Raw genomic sequence first — 26,945 nt, 5'->3', positions numbered from 1 at the left:
GTCAGGGCTGATCCCTTTCTGATGGATACATCTGCCAGTGGATTCCTCACCTTGTGAATATCCCCTGCTCCAGCAGCCCTCTCCACTCCGACGAGGACGACGTCACAGAAGCCTGGCTCTGCACGCGGCTCCGTTGACATCACCGGAGCCCTAAGAGTGCCTCGTCGGCGTGATGACGTCAGTTCCCTTTTTTCCGTGCCGTCGACGCAAATGTTTTTTTGGGGACTATCCGTGGTTTTCTTGTTACATTGTTCCATCACTGAGCCCCTTGTGTGCCCCAGGCAGTGTCTGGAAAAGCATCTGCTGATGCAGCCCTCCCTGCCCCAGTACACAAAACTCTGTCTGGGGAGGTGCTGGCACCTCCCTGGACAGGAAACCTATTGTCCGGGCCTCCCCCGCCAGAGTTTCCTCCAGCAGCAGGAGGTCGGACTTGTGTCTGTGGCAGCAGCATCCATTTTGTGATGCTGAGGCTCTGTTTAACTTTAACCGGGTAAAGCAGTAACTACATGTCTTCTCTCTCTAGAATGGTGGAATGCTACCCCCACTGCCAGGACTGGTGGGGGGGGGGGGGGGGGGGGGGGCATAGTATTCCGAAGTGTTTGACACCTTACACAACATGTTTTGATAAAGCCAAACCAAAGTTAGCATTAACCGCGAGGATTATAATGCACTTAAGAGTATAAGGTATGGCTATATCATAGAACAGCTATACGAAGATGGTTCCGAAAGATGCAGAGGGGCTCAGCTCATGCTAGGGCACCCTCTCACATAAAACCAAGCACTCTGCCTCCAGGATTGTCGAGGCCTACCATAGGAGTGACTTATAGGTGTATATGTGTCTATATGTAAAGGTAGGTATAGGGATACTATATCTAAGTAAGGGGTGATTACCCCACCTTACCCAGGCTGTGTGAACAGACCTGTGGTGTCAGTTTGGAAGGCAAACCAGGGGTGGCATAATACATGCTGCAGCCCCTGGTAGGCCTATGGTGCACCTCTTCCCTGGGTACCTATGTTACACTATACAGGGGCTCACAAGGGTGAACCAGTAACCAATCTGGTATGTACCTAAAGTACATGGTATCAATTTAGAGAGAGTACAGCTGGGCTGTGGGTCTGATTAGCAGGCCCACAGCCACACTAAAGTCGAAAAACCAGAGAATCACAGCAGAAAGTGGGGGTGACCATAGGAAGCAGACCCTACTGTCCTACACAACCCTCCCCGCCCCCCTCCCCTCCCCAACGCAGGGACATTAAACTAACCTTGACCAGTTGAGTCTTCATGTTCTAAGTGGAAATATCTTGAGAGTCCGTCTGCATTGGCATGATCACTCCCAGGTCTATGTTCCACTGTAAAGACCATCCCCTGTAGGGAAATGGCCCACCTGAGCTGTTTGGGATGTTCACCCCTCAGCTGATTTAGCCAAAAGAGGGGCTTATGGTCTTTCTAAATCTTGCAAGTGAGTACCAAATCAGTATGGCCTTGACCATCTTTATTCAGTTGTGAAAGCACAGCACCTACCCCCAACTCAGAAGCATCTATATGAACAATGAATTATTTGGAGTAGTCTGTTCTTTGCAGAATTGGTGCAGTGCACATGGCCTGCTTCAGGTCATCCAATCACTTTTGACAGCTGACTGTCCACTGAACTTTCTTTGGCACTTTCTTGGAAGATAAGTCATTAAGTGGTGTCACTATGGAACCATACCCCTTGACAAATTTCCTGTAGTACCCAGTCAGGCCCAAGAAAGCTCTAACCTGAGTCTGGGTGGTTGGAGCAGTCCAGTCCATTATGGTCTGGATCTTGCTCTGCAATGGTTGAACCTGGCCTCCACCTACAAGGTGGCTCAGGTATACAACCTGACTCTGCCCTATCTGGAACTTGGTAGCCTTGATAGTTAGGCCTGCCTTTTGCAGGGCCTCCAAAACATTCTTCAGGTGGATCAGGTGATCTTCCCAAGTAGAGCTAAAGACAGCAATATCATCTAGATAAGCTGCACAGTAGTCATCCAGACCTGAGATAACTTGGTTCACCAACCTTTGGAATGTGGCAGGTGCATTTTTCAGGCGACCAAATGGCATCACCACAAACTGATAATGTCCACCAGGGGTTGAAAATGCTGTCTTTTTTAAATTTTTTAAAATCTTTTTTTCTTAGCAGATTAGATAAGAACGTTACATCATGACTAGCATAATCGTATATCACGTAATCCGGTACGTTCACATATCCATAGCAAGCATCACAAAAATAGTTTAATAATTTTCCATTTTGTTGCTATACATCCCAATTATGTACAGTCTAAACTCCCCCCTCCCTCACCCTCCCCTTTCCCGTACTCATATATTCACATTTAATATGTAGTTAACATGGCTACTATTAGCATGACTGTATTACAGTTCTCTACCCACCACGTTCTGTTTGGGGACCATGTATAGTGTGATAATTCTATTAGCTTCTTCATGTGCACCTATGCCCGTTGTTTCTATCGGGGTATGTAAGGGTGTCAACCATAAGGGGGGTCGTAGCACTGCCTGGCGTATCGCACCATATCTTAAGTAGCAGACAACTCTGAGTCCGACCCGTAATCTCCACCTGCCTCGAAAACCCCAAGCACAGTATTCCAGTCAAGGGATGTTAAGTTCTTCCTAAGTCCCTTACTCTCTTCGCGCTGTAGTGTGTCTCCCTCTGCTTTCCCCCAGCGCAGTCCCTCTGCTCTCCACACCTCTGGATTTGGTGGTCTGGCCGACTTCCAACGCATTGTGATTGTGCGTTTTGCAAGTAGCAGGGCTAGATCAGTAAATCGGGTGGACACACTTTTTTTACGCTCCGTCGGTCCAAGCCCTAGTACTGAGTAAGTCACAGTGTCATATGGCTTGGAGGGGGCTAGTTTAGCCAGGGTCTCCTGCACCGTAGTCCAGTAGTAACCCAGTTTCGGGCAATCCCATAACATATGTACCAGTCGTGCATTTGCTGCACTGCATCGGGGGCAGCTATCAGGCGTGTTGGGAAACATTGTGTGCAGGCGCTGAGGTGTTAGGTATGCCCTGTGTAAGATCATGAGTTGGATGAATTTGAATTTCGGGTTCCTCAACACTTTTTTGGGAAATTTGAGTATACGCTCCCATTCCTTATCCCTGAACGGCCTGCATCCTCCTCCCATTTGTTTCTCAGTGGCTGCAGCGAAATCGCCCTTCCGGCTCGTATACTACTTGTAAGCCATTTCGTTAGGTGGCTACCCGTCCCCATGAGGTACTGCATCGTCAGCAGCGGGTTCGTGGGGGGCTCCTCCCCAGTCTGCGTCCTAGTTATGTATCTCCGCACCCGTGCATGCAGAAGGAATGTACCTCCCGGGGTATGGTGAGTTTCCCGAAAGTCCTCAAAGGACATGATTTGGCCCTCTGCAAATAGATCTCCCATTTGTGTGACCCCCGCTTCATGCCACGTACTGAGTGTTAGGTTTGATAGCAATCCCGTCCCCAGTGGAATCCCCAGTAGCGGTATCGTGGGAGCATAGGAGGACGTAGTAGACGTGTATTTCACCACCTTTCTCCAATAAGTAATCGCGAGTCAAAGTAGGGGAGGCGCACGACCGGGAACCTCCGACCCCGGTAGTAGCAGGGTGTGGACGATCCCCTTTGACCAGTCAGCCTCTGACATGTTGATTTCATGTAGATTGCGTCCCGCCAGCCAGTAGGCCAGCCATTGCAGTTGGCAGGCATACTTGTATGCCCGAAAGTCCGGCACCCCCATTCCGCCTTCAGTTGTGGTAAGTTGCAATTTAGACAAGCTAATGCGTCTCCGTCCCGACCCCCATATCAGCTCTGTCAGTATTGTGTTTAATTTCTGGAACATGGCAGCTGGGATCACGAACGGCAGTCCGGTAAAGTAGTAAAGCAGCCGAGGCAGAACCACCATCTTGGAGATGGCTATCCTGCCCGCTACTGACAATGGTAGGGCATTCCAGAATTTAACCTGCGATTTCAGTGTTGTAGCAGCCCTACCCAGGTTGCCTTCAATCATGTCCCAGGCTCCTCTATACACTTGTATCCCTAGGTATCGGAAGGTTGTCTCTGCTACCTGGAAGGTGTGCGGTGTGAACGACAGAGGGTCATCTGCTCCCGTAGCGCCAAAGCGGAACCCATACGATTTAGGCTCACTTATAGTGAGGCCGGATAATGCTCGGAATTCCTCAAAAATACTAGGGATAGGGTCCAGGTCACCTCTCAAATTCTGTAAATATAGGATAATATCATCCGCATATGCCGATACCACATGTACTATTCCGTTTCTCTGTATGCCCCGGTGAAATGCCAATTTGCGAAGTTTACAGAGCAATGGTTCTAGTGCCAGGATAAATAGGAGCGGGGACAGCAGGCATCCCTGTCTGGTTCCTTTCGCTATGTTTAAGTGTTCCGAGATGCACCTATTTGTGCGTACCCGGGCCGTCGGATGGGTGTACAACAGTTTGACCCAGGCAACATATTCTGGCGGTATTCCAAATTTCGCAAACGTTGCGAACATGAAATCCCACCTAAGGGAGTCAAATGCTTGTTTTAAATCTAGGGAAATGCATCCCTCCTCCTTCCCATGTGGCTGATCACATAGCATGAGTTGGCTGAGTCGTCGTAGATTCATAGCCGTACTCCTGCCCGGTACAAAGCCGCATTGGTCAGTGTGTATGAGTTGTGGGATGTATTGAGCTAGTCTCGTCGCCAAGATCTTACTTAATATTTTAAAACCAGTATTCAGTAAAGACAGGGGTCTGTAATTGGCCAGATACATTCCATCCCTGCCCGGCTTTAGCAGCGATACTATCAAAGCCTGCAGGGACGTCTGTGGAAGAGTGTGGGTACGTAGTGCCTCTTGGTATACTACATGTAGGCGTGGGGCAAGCAGGTCAATATAGGTCCCGTAGAACTCGGCTGGGAGGCCATCTGTTCCGGGGGTTTTATTCCGCGGGAGCGCGCGAATGGCCTGACGTACCTAAGCAATTGTAAGGGGACGTGCCAGTTCCTCCCTCTGTCTGTCCTCCAGCTGCGGTAAATCAAGTCCCGCCATGAACTCCTCAAATGCTATTTCTGAGAGAGGTTCGTGTGGGCCATACAGCGTTTCATAATAGTCCCTGAATGCGGTGTTAATGTTGGTTTGTGACGTAACCTGAGACCCCCTGTGATCTGTAACCTCCAGTATGGGCATGTGTGTTGGGACATTCCGCACTAAACGGGCCAGTAGGGGCCCTGACCTGTCTGCCTGTGTGTGCTGCTTACATGTGTATTCTCTGTAATCCAGCACGCGTAACTCCTCTAGGGGTTTCGGCATGCCGTATGTGTGCCTCCTGAAGTGGCGTAAATGGTACGTTCGTGCCTGCAGCTTCATTTTCCAACATGGCCTCCCTGAGACTCTCTACTACATTCCTTCTCATACCCGCCCGTGTTCCCATTGCCTCTCCCCTGATTGACACCTTAAAGGCGTCCCATTCTACTTGCCTGGAGCTGGCAGTATTAGCATTCACTGTGAAATAATTGATGTTTTAAACACCGTGTCTTCAAGTAATTCCGGGGCAAGGCGCCATGTCGGGATAGGTGTTGGGACCCTACCCCACTGCAATGTGACTTGTACTGGGTTGTGATCGGAGAGGGTTTTCCCCATATGCTCCGCCGTGACAACAACTTCCAGCAAAGACTTGGCGCAGAAAACCCTGTCTATCCTGGTGTGCAGCTTATGGGGTGGGGAGTAGAATGTGTATTCCCAGTCTAGCAAATGTTTGCAGCGCCAAGCATCAGCCAACCCCCAACCCTCTGCCCATTGCGCTAGTGCTTCTGCCTGTCTTCTGCTTTCAGTGGCCTGCAGCGACGGGTGTGATCTATCTAGTGTCAAATCCAATACTGCATTAAAATCCCCGCCCACAATCCATTGATACTCCACCCAGTCTGCAAGCACACCATTAATGTTTGTTAGGAAATCCGACTGGCCCGAGTTCGGAGCATATATACTGCCTATAACAATGGGGGAGCCATCCAGTAAGCCACGGACAAACACATATCTACCCTCCGTATCTGTTCGTTTCTCCACCAGCTTAAAGGGCACCGAGTTCCTGAGCCATACAGCCACCCCCCTAGAGAACACAGAATAAGAGGTAGCAAACAGCTGTCCTTACCATTTATTTTGTAGTTTTACACTCTCCGCACTGTTCAAATGTGTTTCTTGGAGGCAGGCTACCATCACCCCTCTCCGGGTAAGTTGTGCCAATAGTCTATGTCTCTTGTGTACAGAACCCATGCCCCGTATGTTCCAGGTGCACATTTTGTATTTATTAAGGGTCCCCATTACTGTCCGCGAAGGTCGTGCCCAACAGGCAACGTGCCAGTAGAGCCATGTGTAGGATATGCACAAATCTGAGTGCTATCTTAACTCGTACCCCCTTAACTACAAGGTCGCCGGGTAAAACCCCCGAAGGCCAAACAGGTGCACCCAACATGGGCAAAAGTCAACCCAAAACATGTCTATTCGTTGGGGGGTGGGGTTCCAAGCACACGTGCCCAAAACCTGTTAGTGAAGCTACAACGTGCTCTGAGCTAGTGTTTCCCCGAATTCCGCCAACCCACTCCCGTCCTTGCACGAGTCTCATACTTTACCGACCGAAGTCTTCTAGGGTACACTCAGAAGTCCTCAGCCGCTTGCGCCGTGATCTTTGGGAATAGTTGCAAGCTGTCTGCCGAACCGGATACCTCCGTCTGCGTGCCTAAGGTGCTGCCTAGGTCCGACTTATCTCTTGCGTTGTGAGCAGCTATGGCAGCCGTCGTCAGGTGAAGTATTCCCGATGTGTTCTCAGAGCGGTCCGTCGCCGTAGTCCCGCCTGCCGCCATGTCTGCCGAGCGGTCTCCTCCTCCTTTGCCGGTCCGCCGTTGCTCCGCAGGGCATGTCGATCCCTCACCTAGGTCCTCCTCAAACGGGTCTTGTGTGTTCGGGGGTGTCAGTCACCTCCATCCACTCTGCTGCCTCCTCAGGGGAGTCGAAAAAAGAAGATTTATTTTCGTACAATATTTTAAGACGGGCAGGGAAGAGCAGTGCATATTTCAAGTTTCTGTCCCGTAATCTGCGTTTCACCCCCATGAACGTCGATCTTGCCCTCTGTACTGCTGGGGTGAAGTCAGGATACACTGAGATAGTTTTGTCTTCATATCGTAGCGGTGCCTTTTCTCTCGCCACTCTTAGGACTGAGTCTCTGTCTTTATAATTTAAAAGACGTGCTATCAGCGGTCTCGGCGGTGCTCCTGGTCTGGGCGGTCTGGCCGGCATTCTGTGCGCCCTCTCCACACAGTAGAGCAGGGTCAGTTCCTGTGGAACACCAATTTTCTTCAGCCAGTCCTCCACAAATTGCGTGGGATTTCTCCCTTCGCTTCGGTCCGGAATCCCTAAAATTCTCACGTTATTGCGGCGAGCCCGCCCTTCCGCGTCATCCATCTTGTCCCATATTAATTTAATCTGCTTTTCCATATTCTCCAATTTACCAGAGTGGTCCGTCTGCTGCGGGATGAGGTCGTCGAGTGCTAGCTTGTGTTCCGATACCTTCTCTGCCAGCTTGTTATGGTCCGCCCTGAGAAGCGACAGGCCCGTCGCCATGTTGTCCATGCGGAGTTCCAGCGCCTCCCTTGAGGCCTTTATTTCAGCTAGGATGAGGTCCAGTTTTGCGTCTTGTGTACACTTGCCCGTCGGTGGTATAATTTCCATGTTGGAGGAGGCCAGCGGGTCTTCTGATCCAGTGGACTGCACATCAGCGTTTGTGCCCGTATCTTGTAGTTTGGTCCTGTGTTTCCCCATAGCTCTCGTCTGCAGGGTGGCGGTGGCAGGAACCCACTTGCTCTGACTTGTCCAGTGGTCACCGGTTACCGATTTTCCCTTCTTGCCGTCCCGCAGAACAGCGCCCTCTCCAGTGTAAGGGGAATGTTCTGTTGGGTCGAGGAAGCTAATTTGATACCCTGGTCTGGTTGTAATCTCAGCCCAGCATCGAATGCGTTAACCCTCGCCTCTGCGTTAGCGCCTGGGATGGCACCGCTGTGTAGTGGTAGGGCAAACGCCGCACTCAGCAATCTACCGATCCTCTTGTTACACCGGGGGCGCAGTTCTACTCTCCACACTTGTTTCGCCTCCCTGGAAGGCGCCTTCTCTGTCTGCAAGGCGGCAGCGATTATGCCACACCGACACGCTGATCAGCTGTCTGCTGTAGTTGTCGTGGCCTTACTCTTCTCGGTGGGGCACTCACTCGATCAATGCTGCCCCTGACTGGGCCACAGCACTGGGCGCCGCAGGGCCGCCGTGTCCCCTGCAGCGGCTGCGCGGACTCGGTATTGTGCAGTAAGATGGCGCTGGCAGTCGTGATCCCGCCGAGACGGCGAGCGCCCTCCTCAGTGCAGCTCTGGCGCTCTTCCCGGTTCGGCGTCCGCTCCGCAGCCGGTGCAGGAGCGCTCCGTTAGTGCGCCACCCCTCTGTCGGGCTCCCGGTACGTTCGTGCTCCCTCGCACCTTCAGTGTTGGCGGGCCGGACACCGCTTCCGCTTGCCCCCGGCTGGGTCCCGGGTTTTGCTTGTGTGCGGGCAGTGTAGTCGCCCCATGCGCCTGCTCCGCCGTGATTCAGTATGTACAGGATGTCGGCGCAGCTCTCCGCTCTGATTGCCTCTCACACTCCGGCGTCCGCCGCTCTCCCCAGCTTGGCTCACCCGGTAATTGAGGCCGCGGCTGCAAACGAGGCTCCAGGCCTCAACAGCGTCGCTCTTCTCGCAAAGTCTCCGCCGGCTCACAAGGCTCGTAGGCAGTCGTCGCTGGGTGCTCGCCCTCACGGCGATGTCGGGGGACTCGAGTGGGCGGTCAGCGGCTTCAGGGGATCAGGATAAACAGCAAGTATTACGGGCGGTGGACGGAGCTTTCACACTATGGGTCCGCCATGTTCAGCTCGTGGCCACGCCCCCGAAAATGCTGTCTTTAGCTTTGCATCATCAGCTAGTCTGTTCAGCCAGTAACCAGCTGCCAGGTCAAATGTACTCAAAAACTTGGCAGATGCCAATCTGTCAATGAGTTCATCTGCCCTGTGTATTGGATGGCCATTTGTCCTAGTGACAGCATTGAGGCCGCTGTAATCCACGCAAAACCTCATCTCTCTCTTACCATCTTGGGTGTGAGGTTTAGGCATCAGGACTACTGGACTGGCCCAAGGGCTCTCTGAGGGCTCAATGACTCCCAAATCCAACATCTTTTGGACCTCTGTCCTGATACAGTCCCTGACATGATCAGGTTGCCTGTAAATCTTACTTTTAACTGACAGACTGTCCCCAGTGTCTACTTCATGAGTGCTCCAGGTAGTCTGACTTGGAGTCAGTGAAAACATATGTCTTTAGGACTGTAGAACTTGTCTGCAGTCCTGCTGCTATTGTTCAGTGAGGCTGCCTGCCAAGGCTACACCATCAACTAAACCATCATCAGGGTTCTGAGAGAGCAGGTCTGGGAGAGGATCACTCTCTTCCTCCTGTCCTTCATCAGTAGCCATGAGCAAGCCCATGTCTGCCCTGTCAACATATGGCTTCAGTCTGTTGACATGAAGCACCCTGTGGGGGCTCCTGGGAGTTCCACGGTCAACCAAATAGGTGACTTCTCCCTTCTGTTCAACAATAGTGTGGGGTCCACTCCACTTGTCTTGGAGAGCTGCTGGGGCCACAGGCTCCAACACCCACACTTTCTGTCCTGGCTGGTAAACAGTCAGTACATCCTTTTGGTAATACCAGGCCTTTTGCAATTCCTGACTAGCCTCAAGGTTTTTGGATGCCTTTTTCATGTACTCGTCCATCCTGGAGCGGAGACCAATGACATAGTTCACAATGTCTTGTTTGGGAGGTTTGAGAGGTACCTCCCATCCCTCTTTCACCAGACAAAGGGGTCCTCTTACAGGATGCCCAAACAGAAGTTCAAAAGGGCTGTAGCCAACCCCCTTCTGTGGGACCTCTCTGTAAGCCAACAAAAGGCAGGGCAGCAGGATGTCCCATCTCCGCCTGAGCTTTTCAGGGAGACCCTTAATCATGCCCTTTAAGGTCTTGTTGAATCTCTCAACTAGACCATTGCACTGTGGATGATAGGGTGTGGTGAACTTGTAGTTCACTCCACACTCCTTCCACATTGCAGTCAGATATCCAGACATAAAGTTTGCACCTCTGTCTGAGATAACCTCCTTCGGAAAGCCCACTCTTGAGAAAACTCCCAGGAGGGCTCTTGCCACAACAGGTGCTGTTGTGGTCCTAAGGGGAATAGCTTCTGGGTATCTGGTGGCATGATCCACTACCACCAGAATAAATATGTGCCCAGAGGCTGTTTGGGAATCCATTGGTCCAACAATACCAATCCCTACACGTTCAAAGAGAACCCCCACCACAGGTAGTGGTATATTGGGGGCCTTTGTGGTGCCACCTGATTTGCCACTGGCTTGGCAGGTGACACAGGAGCGACAAAACTCCTTGTTATCTTCTGACATGTGGGACCAGTGAAAGTGAGGGACAAGCCTGTCCCAAGTCTTGTTCTGGCCAAGATGTCCTGCAAGGGGAATATCATGGGCTAGTGTGAGAAGGAAGCCCCTGAATGCCAATGGTATGACCAACCTCCTGGAAGCTCCAGGCTTGGGTCTCTAGCCTCTGAATACAGGAGCCCATCATCCCAGTAAACCTTGTGGGTCCCACTAGCATTACCTGCAGCCTCAGCAGCAGCTTGCTGTCTGAGGGGTTCAAGAGAAGGGCAGTCCAACTGCTCCTGCCTCAGATCTGCCCTGGAGGGTCCCCCTGTCGCAAGAAACTCAACCTGGCTCAAGCTCTTGTAGGACAGTTTCCTCCTGGGTCTCACCATCAGCTTCCTCGGAAGGCTGATCCTCTTGCTGAGGAAACTGCCTTAACCATAATGCTTCTCCTCCTGGTAGGCAACTGGTCCATTGTTCCAGAATCCAGTGCCTGTTCAGTGTTGCAATTTCTGACCTGTGACCTAGTCACAGCAAGGACATGTACTCATATCCCTAACATTTATGCATGGGTCCTATACTCCACTTCAGCCCAAGCTGAAGTCTCCAGGTTATTTCCAAGCAAACATTCTACAGGGAGGTCTGAGCTAAACACAACCTTTTTGAGGCCAGTTACCCCTCCCCAGGATAAATTAACAATTGCCATACTGTGAGTGGTAGTGACATTGCTAGCATTGGTCACTAGGTAATTTTCACCTAGAATGTCCAGGGTCCACAAAGCCAGGCATCACCATTGTGACACTAGCACATGTGTCCCTGTAGGCCTGAACCACTTGGTCATTAATTAAAAGAGTTTGTCTGTACTTGCCCAAGTTATTGGGACTCACAGTAGAGGACAGAATTGTGTCCCCATCCCAGATCAAAACAGCTTGAGTTGGTATTCTGACTAGACCAGAATCCATCTCAGTTCCCAGGGTTAACCCTACTACACCCTTCTGTTGAGAACCACCACTTGGAGCTGAACTAGGGGGAACAGTTGCCTTAGGGGCAATGGTGGCTGGAGCTGCCTCCTTCTTGGTGCTTCACTGGTCCAGTGAGTATTTACTTTACTGAACATGCACTATGGTTTCTTTGGGCCTTCTTTCTTCTTAGATTGCTGGGAACCCCCACCATTAGAAGCTTTTTGGGGACCTTGAGAAGGCTTCTGGTCTTTTGCTTTCCCCCACCCTTTTGGTCTTGCTTCTTCTGATCACCACCTTGGTTCTGTACCTTCTGCTTCACCCTGGTTCTGACCCATTTGTCTGCCTTCTTTCCCAATTCTTGGGGAGAGGTCAGATCAGAGTCAACCAAGTTCTGATGCGAAAACTGGTTTTGACAGTTGTTAAGAATCTATTCTCTCATAATACGGTTATACAATCCTGTATAGTCACTTACTTTACTGCCCAGTAACCAGCCTTCCAGAGCCTTAGTAGCACAATCTACAAAATCAGTCCAGTCCTGGCTGAGTCTGTGTCTTTTGGGTATCTCTGAACAGCAACCTGTACTGTTCAGTGGTTAGGCCAAACCCATCTGTCAGAGCACTCTTCAAGACATAGTAGTTGTCAGCATCCTTTTCTCTAACAGTGAGGAGCTTGTCTCTTCCTTTGTCTACAAAGGAGAACCACAAGATTGCTGCCCACTGACTTTGGGGTATCTGCTGTACTTTGCAGGCCCTCTCCAAAGCAGTTATGCATTTGTGGATGTCATCCCCAATCTGATAGGGAGGGGCAATCATGTTCAGGTTTCTATGGTCATGAGACCTTTCCCTACCACTAGGGTTGTTGCTGGCACCAGTGGGCTCTAGCCCACACAATTTTTTCTCTCTCTCAAGAGCTAGTACCTCTTTTGCAAGAGCAACTTCTTGCCTCTTGATCCTCAGTTTGACCTCTTTGATTCTAGCTTTATGCTCTCTTCTCTAAGGGCAAGTCATCCTCCTCTGAGCAGAGGTATTGGACCCTATTGAGGAATCAGAATGATCAGAACCACTGGCAAGTGATCTGCGCCTTCTGTTTCCACTATGAGGCCTATTTGGAAGGTTAGAGGGTGCTTACCTTGGCCCTCTCCACCTCTAGATAGTCCTGAGTTGTCCAGGTCAGGTTCATCAACCTCATCCTGGTCAACATCCACATCATCATCAGAGACCACTGGATCCTCCCCAGTAGGATTCTCTTCTGTTGAGGGATAGCCCCCCTCTCTACTACCTTGGCTACCTGGGTCTGATGCATTCTCTACATCATGAACCTCTAAGATATCTACCAGGTGGTTAAAGGTTGGACTCTTTCCTTGTCTTAACTTTCTGACCACACACATGCTTCTCAGTTCCTGAAAAGAGAATGTGTCCTACTTAGAAGGCAACCTTTGGTTGTCTTCTTGCAGAGGTCCACTAGGCCCTGCTTCCAAGGACATGGCTAGTGTGGTGTGTGCACCTACCTACACTACTTGTTTTCCTACTAAAACCTCTCTAGGAGTTGTAGTCAGGGTGTGCTAAGCCCTTACCACCTACAACTACTAAGTTCAGTAGAACCTATATATATATATAAGACTTGATTTATATGTACCTACAGGTACCTTGATATGATCTTTCAGATGATATCTCGAGATTATTTGGTAAAACAATTGCAAGCTCTTATTCCACCGCTGACATCAATGTGAAAAGTTAGCCTGGCATATGATGTCCACAAGTTCTAGTGGGCACCTTGCACCAGTCTAATCGACCCTTATTGATGGTGGTTGTAAAGTCAACCTTATAGAAAGCTATCCTAGTGGTAGCATGAACCAGCCGGGGGTTACCATTGACTTTCTATGGAGATCGTAAAAGTTACAAATATACAATTTAAGGAGACTTCCAGATGGACTAGGATGGAACCCTTTTAAACTAGGACACTTCTAGAGTCAAGACCCACGGGAGCACCGAAGTACTCCTGTTACCTCACCCAGGGAAGCCGGGTGCATAGGTGTCTTTTCGTGTCGGGTTTTATCGTCGTTTTCTATGGAGAGCTGCAAAGAAGTGCTGCAGGCGACCAGAGGAAAAGTGTCCGGGTGGATCCAAGGGTGGATCGAAGATCTGAAGAACCTGAAAGCAGAAGGGACAGAATCTGGGTCACTAGCCAGTGACCAGGAAGGAACCAGGCGATGTTGGGTGATTTCAGGTGAAGTAGTCAAACTTGTCTCTTCAGCCACGAGGTCCAGGAGGCATTGAGGATGACCAGGCGCTGGATTTGAGCTGTCCCACGATGGATCTAGTTGACTGCGGTGTCGGTATCTGGATTGGACCCAACAAGCCGTGGTAACCGCAACCCACGCAGGATGTCAAGATTGGCTCTGTTGCAGACCAGCAAGGTCTGTGGCGCTTCTCCTTTGCAGGGAAGCTGAAGCAACCAGGAAAGAGAGTTAGTTTCAATATCGAGTCTTCAGGGGGCTCACTAGCCAAGGGACTAGGAACAGAGAAGACGCGTCGAGCTCAAATGCAAAAGCGGGGCCCACGGAACACTCGCGGAGTGTGGGGGCCTGGGCTTCGGTGCAAATGGTGCTCGGGGCTGGGGCTTCAAGCACCCCAAAGCACAACTTTGAGATACCTTGTTGAAGGAGTGCACCTTGCAAAATGCAGGATGTCCAGGAGTTCCGGTCCCACGTCTCTCGTGTCCGCCACGGGTCTCCGCTTCGCTGTGGATGTGGGTCGGGTCAGAGAAGTGTGGAAGTCCAGTTCCTGTGTCGCAGATTCTTCGGGATCCGGCGGGAACATCGAAAATGCAGACCGGCAAAGTTGCAGTTGGTGCCTGATTGAACAGGTTGGTCACTCCTTGACCACAAGGGAGATATCTTCCATCTTCCAGTCAGAATGGAACGTCGAAGGTCCAGGATATGTCTTTCAAAGATTCGTCCAGGGTAATCTAAAGTCCTAGGGACACAGCTCCTATACTTATACTAAGGATGGGGGATGGACTACCTGGTTATGTCCCTCCTATGGGTGGACCTGGGCAGGGAGTGGTTACACCCCTTTCCCTTTGTCCAGTTTCGCACCAGAGCTGGGGCTGAGTGCCCTAGCAACTGGTTTGAACCGGGCTATGCATGGAGCACCTTGTGTGCCCCAGGCAGTGTCTGGAAAAGCATCAGTTGATGCAGCCCTCCCTGCCCCAATACGCAAAACCCTGTCTGGGGAGGTGCTGGCACCTCCCTGGACAGGAAACCTATTGTCCAGGTCTACCCTGACGGATTTTCGTCTAGCAGCAGGAGGTCAGAATCGTGTCTGTGGCAGCAGCATCCACTTAGTGATGCTGAGGCTCTGTTTAACTTTAACCGGGTAAAGCACTAACTACATGTCTTCTCCCTCTAGAATGGTGGAATGCTACCCCCGCTGAGGTGTTATCGGACACTCAAGCTGCTGCACGCCAGGTCATTCAGAGTGGCTTGGACACTGCAGACTTTGTTGCCAGGATTATGGGTTCTTCGGTGGCTACAAGGAGAACTGCTTGGCTCAAATCATCGGAGTTCTCTCCGGATGTGCAGACAACACTTCTTGACCTCCCTTTTGATGGTTCTAGGCTGTTTGGTAAAAACGCAGACGCAGCCTTAAAAAGATTCAAGGACAGCAAGGCTACAGCCAAGTCTCTGGGATTACAGGCGCAGTCTAGAGGTTCTTATTACAGAAGGTACAGAGGGTTTGGAAGGTCGTTTTTTTGGTTCTTCAGGCATCCTCAGCAGCAGCAGCAGCAAAATACCCTGGATAAGACCTACAGGGGCAAGAACAGAGGTCGTCCACGAGGTTGTCAGCCCTCCTCCTCCTCTACTTCCCCCCCCTCTTGCCACAGCAAAGCAGCCCTGGATCCACCATTCTGGATCATGTTGGTCTTGTGGGGGGTCGGCTTACCCATTTTCTACAGGATTGGGAATCGGTCACTACGGACCTTTGGGTTCTAAATCTTATGGAAAATGTGTATGCTCTTCCCTTTCGGGAATTTCCTTCAAATTACCCTCCTTGCCAAGGGGCATTTTTGGAGGACCACCTTCTTCTTCTGCAGGAGGAAGTCCTTGCATTGCTTAAAAAAGGTGTTATTGAGATGGTTCCGGAGCAGGAAAGGGGTCAGGGTTTCTACTCCCAGTATTTCCTGATTCCCAAGGAGGATGGCAGGTTACGTCCAATCCTGGATCTCAGGATCTTGAATCTTTTTCTCAAGCAGGAGAAGTTTAAGATGCTCACCCTAGCGCAGGTTCTTCAGGCGCTGCAACAGGAAGATTGGATGGTCTCAATCGACTTGCAGGACAGGTATTTTCATATCCCGATCCTAAAGTCGCACAGGAAGTATCTCCGTTTTACGGTAGGGTTGCAACATTACCAGTTTGCAGTTCTCCTGTTTGGACTTACTACTGCACCTCGAGTCTTCACCAAGGTGATGGCAGTGGTGGCAGCCCATCTCAGGAGGTCGGGGATTTCAGTTTTCCCCCATCTGGACGACTGGCTACTGAAAGCAGAGTCGCCGGAGAAGGTGCTTCATCATCTGCAGATTGCAACTCAGTTGTTGTACAGATTCGGTATCTCGATAAATGTGCCAAAATCTTACCTGGTGCCCTCTCAGCGCAACCTGTTCATAGGGGCGGAACTGGACACTACTGTTTGTCGAGCATTCCCACCTCAACAAAGGATTCTCGACATTCAGGAATTGATTCCTTTGTTTTACAATGGAGCGGTCGTTCCAGCCCTGAAGGTCCTTTGCCTGCTCTGTCTGTTTGCTTCCTGCATTCTGTTGGTCAACCGTGCACGCTGGCACATAAGGGCGCTCCAGTGGGGCCTCCGCAGGCAGTGGTATCAGCACAACAGAGATCTCAGGGAGTCTGTGAGGATCTCCAGAGAAGCTGCAGCAGATCTGTCTTGGTGGAGTGTGGAGGGCAATCTGTCTCAAGGAAAGCCTTTCCATCTGCCTCCGTCGGTGGGCACAGTGATAACGGATGCATCCACCTTAGGGTGGGGTGCTCATCTGGGGGACCTGGAGATCAAGGGCCTTTGGTCTCCAGAGGAAAGGTTGCTTCACATCAACCTTCTAGAGTTGCAGGCGAAACGTTTGGCGCTCAAGGCCTTTCTCCCTTCCCTTCGCAGTCAGTCGATTCAAGACCTGACGGACAACACTACCAAGATGTGGTATGTCAACAAGCAGGGAGGAGTGGGGTCGCATTGTCTCTGCAGAGAGGCTCTGTGTCTCTGGTCCTGGGTTCAGGACCATCAGATTTGTCTGATGGCAAATCTGGCCGGAGTTCTGAACGTGCGTGCAGACCATCTCAGTCGGCAGTTCTCTGCCAAACACGAGTGGAGGCTTCATCCAGAGGTGGTTCGACACGTCTTCCGGATGTGGGGAAACTCCTCGGGTGGACCTGTTTGCCACTCGCGAGAACGCTCACTGCCTGTCATTCTGCAGTCTCCAGCATCCGATGCAGGGGGATTTGGGAGACGCGTTTCAGTTGAGTTGGGACTTAGGACTCCTTTACGCATTTCCTCCCATACCCTTGATTCCTCGGGTTCTGAGGAAGATTCGCCAAGACCGGGCCCAAGTCATTTTGATCGCCCGGATTGGCCAAGAAGGGTGTGGTACAAAAATCTTCTCCACCTCTCCTTGTGCCTTCCGCTCCGTCTCCCTTTCAGAGAAGACCTCCTCTCGCAGTCACAGGGGCAGGTTCTACACCCCTACCTCCATAGCTTACACCTTTATGCCTGGAGATTGAACGGGGCAACCTGAATTCTTTCTCTCTCCCGCCTGACATGGTTGACGTTATTTTGTCCGCCAGACATCAGTCCACCAAGTCTATTTATTCCTATAGGTGGTCCAAATTTGTCATTTGGTATGGGTAGAATTCTATTGACCCTTTGAGGGCTCGTTTATCTAACATCCTTCAGTTTGCTCTCTCTCTAGCCCAGCAGGGCTTTTCTGTGGCTACTGTAAAGGGCTATTGTGAGAAGTTGGCCTGATATATAATGTTCACTATTCTAGTGAGCACTTTGTATCAGTCCAAACAACCCTTATTGATGATTGGTTGTAAGTCAACCTTATAGACCAGCTATCCTAGTAGCATGGATACGAGCAGTCTTCGGGCTAAACTCTAGAGGGCGTGTCAAGCCAGCTGTTATACCATCACATATACCCCTTGAACACCAAGTGAAAGGACACCACACAAGTGTTATGAAAATAAACAGTGTATTTATTTAGATCACAACAGCCCTGTACTCTTTATGAGGACAGGGTACTAAGCACACAACAAAACTCTTACGAAAATACTTTAAGTTGCACAATTTACACAAATGCCCGAGGGGCACGGAAAACCATATACTACAAAAGTGGAATGCGAAATTACTAGCAGGTAAGTACTAATCTCATAGGGTTTGGAATCGCTAGGACTGGACTACTGAACCTTCAGATTACTAGCAGGAGGCCTAGGGGACTCGGGTGCAGAGTGTGCACTCTCACGCGGGATGCGGGACAAAGTCTATGGAGGCTAGTAAAAGCAAAAGTTAGTGTTCTCGGGCGAACCCGACTAGGTAGGTCAAAAACGAAAGTGGATCTAGACACTTAGAGAGTGGGTCTACGCTGGAGCACCGTGGTACTCGGTTTACCTAGCCCAGGGGCTGCGGCTGCATAGGGTTCAAGTGTCGTCGGGAATCCTCGTTGACGCACCAGGAGCCTGAAAGAAGAAGTTGCTGGCAGGCGACCAGTGAAGATGGATCGATGCAACCCAAGCCTGGGTTGAAGAGGATGGATACCTGTAAGCAGAGGGGACCAAGTTCTGAATCACTAGCCAGTGATTAGATGGGCACCAGGATGGCGCCGGATGGAGTCACCTCGACCAGGAGAGTGGGGGACGCTGTGCTCTGCAGTCTCTCGGACCAGGAGGCGTTTGTCGGCGACCAGGATGGAGGGCGAGCTATCCCACGGTGGTATCTGCTGTCGACGTCGCTGGGCCCAGGATTGGGGCAACAAGTCTTGGCAAATGCAAGCCCACGCGGTGGACCTAAGATGGCGTCTGGAGTGGACCAGGAGGGTCCGGGGTGCTCCTCTGTTGGAGGAGAGCAAGGGCCAGCCTGGTGCATCCAGACCAGCGGCGGAAGTTTCGAAGTTCGTCGTCAAACGGGCCAGTAGCCAACGGGCAAGTGACCTGGACAACGCGGTGAGCAGCAAAGAGCAGAAGGGCCCCACGCAGATCTCGTGGATGCTGGGGGGCTGGACTTCGGTGCTGGAGCTGCTCAGGGTCGGGGCTTCTCGGACCCCAAAGCACTCACTCGAGGATCCCTCGGCGGTCGTGCTGGATAGAAGTCGTGCAGTTCTGATGATGGCCGGTCCCTCGAGGTCTCGTCGCACCTACGGTTCCCAGCTTAGCTGTAGAGGTAGGTAGAGGTCAGAGGTGCCAGGGAAGCCGGGTCTCGTCGTGCTGGTCGGTCAGATTCTGGAGGAAGGACGAGCAGCAAACCGCAGTGTTCTTGGATGGTGCCTGCGGGTGCAGGGTGACTACTACTTAGTCACAAGGGAGAAATCTTGAGAAGACGTCGAGAGTTCCTTTCGTAGAAAGTAGTTTCAGGATTCAAAGATGATCTAATTTGGAAGGGGGCCCACTCCTATGTTTATACTAGGAAAAGGGGCTGGCACGCGACTAGGTCCTGCCCATGGGTGGGACCAGGAAGGGGGGTGGTTACACCCCTCTCCCATGCCGGACTTTCCCCAGGTCAGGGGCTGGTGTGCCCCTGGAACTGGTTCTAGCCGGCCTATGCATAGTGAGCACCGGGGTGCCACTTGCAGTCACCTTCCTCTAAAGCCCTGCCTACCCAGGATACACAAAATCCTGTCTGGGATGGTGCTAGCACCGCCCCTGACAGGAAACCCTTTGTCCAAGCCTTCCTCGCTGGAAGGACTCCCAGCAGCAGGAGGTCAGACTTGTGTCTGTGGTGGCAGCATCCATTTTGTGATGCTGAGGCTTGAGTTAACTTTAACCGGGGTTCACAGTTACATACATGTCGTGTCCTTCTAGAAGGGTGGAATGCTAACCCCGTCGCCAGAATTGGAGAGGGGTTAGTATTCCAATTCGTATGACACCTTACTCGACATGTTTTGATAAAGCGATACCAAAGATAGCATATAACCGCGAGGATTATAATGCACTTAAGAGTATATGGTACGCGTTATCATGGAACAGCTATTAGGACTTGGTTCCGCAAGCTGCAAACGGGCTCAGCTCATGCCAGAGCACCATCTCACACGATTCCAAGCACTCTGCCTTCAGGATTGTCAAGGCCTGCCATAGGAGTGACTGATAGGAATCTGTGTGTCCATTTTAGGGTTAGATATAGGTATACTATATCTAAAGCAAAGGGTGATTACACCACCTTGCCCAGCTGTCGTGCAGCCAGTTGTCAGATTTAGATGGCCAGCCAGGGGTGGCATAATACATGCTGCAGCCCCTGGTAGGCCCTGGGTACACCTATGCCCTGAGTTACAGGGTCTGATAAGGTGGCCCAGTACCAATTGGTTATGTACCTAAGGTACAGGGAATCCGTTTTACAGAGAGAGCAGTAGGCCTGGGGCCCTGAATAGCAGGGTCCCAGGTCGACTAAGTCGGAAAACCAGCAAAACACCAGGCAAAAAGTTGGGGGCAACCATAGTCAGGTATCCACCTTCCTACAGCTATTTATCGGCTTTGTCTGCATTCCTTTCCTTGCCGGATCAGCCATCTTTATTCAAGTCGCCCATTGTGTTAAGGTTCATTAAGGGCCTTACTAACAAGTTTCCACCCACTCCTTTTATTGTGCCTCAATGGGACTTACATTTTGTCTTATCTACTTGATGGGTTCTCCCTTTGAGCCCTTGCACAAGTGTCCCTTGAGACTATTGTCTTTTAAGACTGTATTTCTTGTTGCCATTACCTTGGCAAGGAAGGTAAGTGAGCTTCAAGCTCTGAGTTTGAAACCCCTGTTATTGACCATTCATGCTGATAGAATGATACTCAGGACCAGGGCTGATTTTCTGCCTAAGGTGGTAACTCCCTTCCATCTGGGGTGGTCCATTACCCTTCATACCTTCTATCCTCCCCCTCACCCTTCCAAGGAGGAGGAGCAGCTTCACCGTTTGGACCCTAAGAGGGTGGTGAGTTTTTACCTCGACAGGACTAAAGACTATTGTGTGGATGACCAGCTCTTTGTAGGCTTTGCTGGCTGCCTGGAAAGGCAGAGCGGTGCACAAGCGCACCCTTTCCAGATGGATTATCTTGTGCATCAAGATCTGTTACTCTTTGGCCGGTAAGGATGCTCCAGGGGGTATTAGAGCTCACTCTGCTAGAGCAAAGTATTCAACATCTGCCTTATCTAGGGGTGTTCCTGTGGAGGACATTTGTTGAGCTGCAACTTGGGCCTCTCTCCACACTTTCGCAAAGCATTACTGCTTAGATTCCGAAGTGAGGGGGGACGGTCACTTTGCGCGTTCCGTCCTACAGGACTTTTTGGTATAGATGGATGGGCACCCTCCTCCGGGAGTAGGGACTGCTGTGGGACTATTCACAAGGTGAGGAATCCACTGGCAGATGTATCCATCAGAAGAACAAGTTACTTGCCTTCAGTAACGCTTTTTCTGGTGGATACAGCATCTGCCTGTGGATTCCTCACTGACCCACCCGCCTCCCCGTTGTCCACCCTTGTATACCTACAATGTTGATAGTTTCTATCTGTTTCTTTTAATGGAATGGTATTATTCTTTTTGTTTTAATGCATTGATTTCACACTGTGTGTGTTGGTTTGAATACTGTGTACTATGTATACTGAATATATTTGTGTCGGTCTGTCCGTGTTCCTCAAAGGCACGGAAAAAAAGGGCAGAACTACAACATCACACCGACGAGGCACTCTTATGGCTCCGGTGACGTAAGTAGAGCCGCGTGCGGAGCCAGGCTTCTGTGACGTCGTCCTTGTCTGCGTGGAGAGCTACGAAAAATTTCCAAATGCTGCTGGCGCAGGGGATATTCACAAGGTGAGGAATCTACAGGCAGATACTGTATCCACCAGAAAAAGCGTTACCGAAGGTAAGTAACTTGTTCTTTAGGGCCCTAGTTATTCTTAACACATCACTGTCAATGAACTTCATGGCTCCGTGCTCCTGACGTGGAAAGTTGTGAAAAGTAATTGACCTCAGTGTGCCTAGGTGACGCGGATGTCACTTCCAGTGTGGACGATTTCAATGACGTGACGCAAGCCGACCGATGCCATTTACCAGTGCGCTAGCGTTATTGCTTGGGCAAAAGTCTTCCGTATCCAGCATGAGACCTTGGATATTCTATGGTAAGAAATCTGCTGCTAGATTATGTCTCTTCCGGATAAGGCGTTACCGGAGGTAAGTAACTTGTCCAACAGGCCCATTAATTTGGAGGGGGTCGAGAATACTAGTACAAGAGTATCTAGGTTGAGTGAGTTGTACCGATTCCCCTTGTTATAGTAACATTTAAAGGTGCAGTTCACAGGGAGTAATGGCAACACATGCCAAAAGGAAGTAACTGTTTTTTGTGAGTCCTTAATTATCACTTAAAGGGTTCAAGATGGTGCTCTCTTCATAGTACTTAAGATGGTGGTTACCAATTATAACAATGTGTTTGCTTTTAACCTCTGTGACATGTAAGAAGCAGCTGTCGAGTATACTATTTTTACGTATTTTATGTGTTAGGTGACCAGTGCAAACACACCTATTGTGTCCTCACCAGCATGCCCCCCTTTACTGCTTGTGTCTCGGTTGCTTCTCATACATTGTTTTCCCTTCTCTTTTCAGGGATGAGTGTGCTGCCACAACTGATTTTTTCCAGAATTTAATCGAAGACAAGACAGGCGCGTCATTCTCTTACCATGATTTTTTACTCCACATTCAGCAGCAGATTAGTAAATGAACAAAAATAACCTGCGGCTGCTCCACACACAACTGGAACCTAAATACGTGACGTGTTTTTAAAAACATGCTTTTCCGCCTGATGCAATTGATGTGGAAGGTCTCACCATAAACACTGCTTTTTACATGGAAGAATGGATCGTTTCTCACTGGACTGCTGTACTGTTGTCAAAGTTCAATGCTGTCTCATAAGCTAGAACCTAAACTAGTTTAAAACTTTTTTTATGCACTAAAGCTTTGTTTGTATCAACATAGATGATTATATCGCTGTGTGCGATATGTGTTAATAAGATGTACATTTAAATACAGCTTGTATTTCTTATATTTGATAATTACTCTAGAAACAGAGATGCCAAAGGGCAGCAATATACAATATATCTGTGTTTATAAAAATAACTTTTTAAAGGACTGATTCATCAGTAATTAATTTTGAAGTTTAACTTGAGTACAATATAAAAAGATGAATTGTAGAAATATAATATATATTGTACATAGCAGTATTACATTTGTAACAATATGTAAAAATGTAACTACAGAAGAAGAATTGCATTGAGTGTGACACAGTGTTGGAAACTGAATGATGAATCATTCTGTCGCTGTTATAGAATGTGTTTACTAAAGTTGGGAGTATTCCTTAGAAACGCAATCCAATTTCACTTAGTAATTCAGTTCTATCCTTTAGATTAATTTATTTATGACTGGCTTACTAATTAAAAAATAGTTTGTTCGATCATGAGTTTTCTTATTTATGCAAGTAATGGATTTTAATAACCTAGTATATACTGCTGAAACCCTGATCCACTGTTGAATATATAAGATTTGTAATTAAGTTTTTATTTTTATTTTACACACTACCAAAAGTAAATAACATCATATCAAAATTCCAAGTGACTCTGTGTATTCCTTCCTATTAACTCTGTTTTGTTCAACGAGGGTCCATTTATCTGTTTGCAAATATCAAATTGTATACTTGACTTTTATTTCATTATGCTCACCTTTGCGGACAGATGTACATGACCTGAGATGCGACTCAATGAATATTTGCGTCAACAGTTCACACAGTTCCTAAATCAGCGTCAAGTCAAGAGCTACGTTGTGATACGGGCTCACAGGGCCAGAGCTGTGCAAACTTGAATTTGTTTAAATGTATTTTAAAGCCGGCAGACTCTGATGCATGCTTGTTCCTGCAGATTATTTACGTGAAGTTGCTCCCAAAGTGCCAGGCGGCATCCAAAATGTTTCCAGCTATAGTAAATCCCAGGCTCAAGGTGGCCTTTTTAGAGCTTGTGCCACCTGCTCTAAGAGGAGGCTTTATGTTGATGACCCTCATAAGGATTATCCAGTATTATGGGTGTCTTTCATAGATTCACATGCCTGAATCATTCCCCGTCGTCGAGACGGGAGTCCCCGGTACATAAATAAGTAATGTCCTATAGACATATATAGAGAGAAGTAGGCATAAGGGCCTCACCTTAGTAGCCTATCTTTGTCCTTTTGTAAAAAGAACCAAACTCTAGAAGAGAGCCAATCAGCTAAAACCTCCCTCTAGAACCTTCCTGTCAGGAGCCTCAGTCTCTCAGATTTTCTACTGCACGTTGTGCTAAGGGAGTCTCCACCTGAGTTCTCCTCAGGTTTCCTAACTACAGCTTATTTCTTCACAGATTTGGATTATTTTCTTCACAACTGATTATGGCTGATGTTCAGAAGAAGAGGGATCTCTTCAAAGAATGTACTTCTTGTGGAAAAAAGAGGTTACATGTTGAAGATCAGCACAAGACATGCTTGTATTGCCTGTATCCGGACCATTCAGCAAAAGACTGCAAAATTTGTAGAACTTTTTCTACAAAAACACTGAAAGACAGGGAAGGGCGTCTTTTACTCTGGCTGAACAGGCTCAAAACCAGGGACAATCTGGAGTCTTCGGAGGAGGATGAGTACTCTTCGGTCTCCTCACAGCTGTCTTTAAAAAGGCCAAGGGGGGCTTCCCCTAGCCCTATAGACGCTCCTCCAAAGAAGACCGCAAAAAAGTCTTCAGAGGTCAAATCTTCAGCGTCTGAGAAGGAGGTTCACACCTTCAAAAAGCCTGCGCCGTCGCGACGACAACAGACAACATAATCGACGCCTTCATCTGCGCAAAGGAAAACTCTCAAGTCTATGTCTCGACGTCGACGACGACAGTATTGACGACAACTACACCTTCGTCGACGGCGAGTAAGCCTTTGTCGTCCATCATTGTCATAAAAAAATCGTCATCGTCGACGACAGCGTCGTCGTCAGTGTCAGCGACGAGAACAGTGCCGTCGACTCCTGTACCGTCGACAAAGCCCTCATCGTCGATGAGTGTGCAGTAGGCGAAATCATCGTCGTCGACAAGTGTATCGTCGCCGAAGTCATCCTCGTCGACGAGTGTACCGTCGACGAAAGAATCGACCACGAGAAAGATACCGTCGACAGTGCCATCGTCGACGAGAGTATCGTCTGCAAAGTCATAGTCGACGTCAACATCGACAACGAAAGCAACGACGGCACCGTCGACGAGTAAATGGTCGACGCCACAATGGAAACAGTCTCCAACGATTCCGCCGTCGATGAGACAGACACAAGACCCTCGCTCCGTAGACGATAAATCGTCTAGAATCCTATCGTCGACGAGTCCTTCAATGGAAATTACACCTGAATTGACATCCCCAAGTAGGGTGCAAAGATTACCACTGGCTCGTCTCCTACAAAATGAGGAGTCGGATGAGGAGGATAGCATGCAGGCTACCAGTCCGTCTCATCTAGTGGTCAAATGCCAAAGTACGGATAAAGAGGACAATGTCGTTGAAATTACCCAGGAGCATAATGTTCAGGCACAGGTTCAGACTCAGATTACACCCATGGTATGTTTACCAGCCTCTATTGTGTCCGATTTAAGGTTCTTAATAGAGGACTATAAGCAACGATTTCCTGAGTCCTCGACTCCAGCGGATAGGCAGATTCCTCCAGCAGCGAGGGCAGCTGCGTCTCCACGGTCCAGGCCACCACCTTTAGTGCTTCATCAGGAAAGGGAACAAGTACAGGACCCTCCATCATCTGAAGATGAGGAAGAACCTCATGAGGAAGGGGAGATCCAAGATGTCCTTTCCAATCATGATGACGGAGATGATTATATCATTTCTTCTCCAGCGTCCCCGGAGCCAACAACATCAGGTTCACCACCGGCGGACATAGGAGGATTCCACAGTATGATGGAAAGAGCGGCCAAAAGGTTCCACATAAAGATGGAGTCTCAGGAACAGATTGTTTCCTTTACGATTTTAAGGAGCCACTTAGGAAGACAACCAAATCTATTCCCATCATTGAATACATTTGGAAAGAAGGCCTACAATTGATGCAGACACAAGCCTCAGTTTCTACAGCGGTTCCAGGACTAGACAAGAAATATAAGGTCCCAACCTCGGCCCCAGCCTGTTTTACAGGGCACCCCAAACCAGACTCTGTGGTACACAGGCAGCGCAGAAAAATTCCACTAATCCATCATCACCGGTAACAGCCCCGCCAGATAAGGAGGGCAGGAGGCTGGATAACATCGGAAAACGATTCTCAACCTCATCGGCAATGACAAAAAAGGTGGCAAATTCTATGGCGCTGCTAGGAAGATATAATAGACAATTATGGACAGACATTGCTCCGTATCTGTCTGAACTGCCGGACGACACGAAGGAGGAGGTTCAAGCTCTGCTCCTGGAAGGTCAGTCGTCGGCCTCTGAATTAATAGACTGTGCCCTGGATGTTGCAATGACTGGTTTCAGACAACTAGCAGGAGCAGCTGTATTACGAAGTCAGGGGTGGCTCAAGTCTACCTCATTCAGACCGGAAGTACAGTCTAAAATCCTAGACATGCCATATGATGGACAACAACTGTTTGGCTCAAAGATTGATGAAGCGCTACAAACGATAAAAAAGGACACGGATACAGCGAGAGCACTTGGCACGCTGCAATTTAAAAACCAGTCCTTTCGAGGGAACAGAGGCAGAGGACAATCCTCTTACAGAGGCACTTATCAAAATAGATCCTCATATTCTTATGGCCACGGCAAGTCACAATACCAACCGCGCCAACAACAACAGAACAGGCAGACCTGCTTTGGAAAGTCCAACTTTAGAGGAAAGACCCAACGGAAGCCCGCTGGCGGACGCCAATGACCTATTACTACAGCCAGTCCATCCCTCATCTACTTCTTTAAAAATTGGAGGAAAACTGACCCATTTCCTCAACAACTGGAGGAGGATAACAACGGACCGGTGGGTCCTACAGTTAATTCAATTTGGACATTCTCTAGAGTTCGAAATTATCCCTCCAACAACCCCTCCTCGACCTATGCCTCCCGAGAACCTGCAATTGCTTCTTCAGGAATTCTCGATCATGCTTCGGAAAGGGGCAATAGAGCGAGTACCATCAGCTCTCAAGGGGAGAGGATTTTACTCCCGCTTCTTCCTCATTCAAAAGAAGGAAAAGAAATGGAGGCCCATTCTAGAC

At 49.4% G+C, this 26,945-nt stretch overlaps 1 protein-coding gene across 4 annotated transcripts in view; it reads left to right on the top strand.

Moving 5' to 3' along the window:
- SEC24B (SEC24 homolog B, COPII component) overlaps positions 1-23,304 on the top strand; it is a 764,077-nt gene extending 740,773 nt beyond the window's left edge. For all 4 annotated transcript variants that reach the window (XM_086962000.1, XM_086962001.1, XM_086962003.1 and 1 more), the window contains one exon: positions 22,310-23,304. In XM_086962000.1, coding sequence (XP_086818126.1) covers positions 22,310-22,424 — 115 coding nt within the window. In that variant the 3' untranslated portion in view covers positions 22,425-23,304. The remainder of the gene's footprint in view (positions 1-22,309) is intronic.
- Positions 23,305-26,945: the final 3,641 nt, after the last annotated feature.

Source organism: Lissotriton vulgaris, chromosome 3_1, assembly GCF_964263255.1.
Source record: "Lissotriton vulgaris chromosome 3_1, aLisVul1.2, whole genome shotgun sequence".
Lineage (NCBI taxonomy): Eukaryota > Metazoa > Chordata > Amphibia > Caudata > Salamandridae > Lissotriton > Lissotriton vulgaris.
This window is presented reverse-complemented; position numbering and strand designations above follow the sequence as displayed.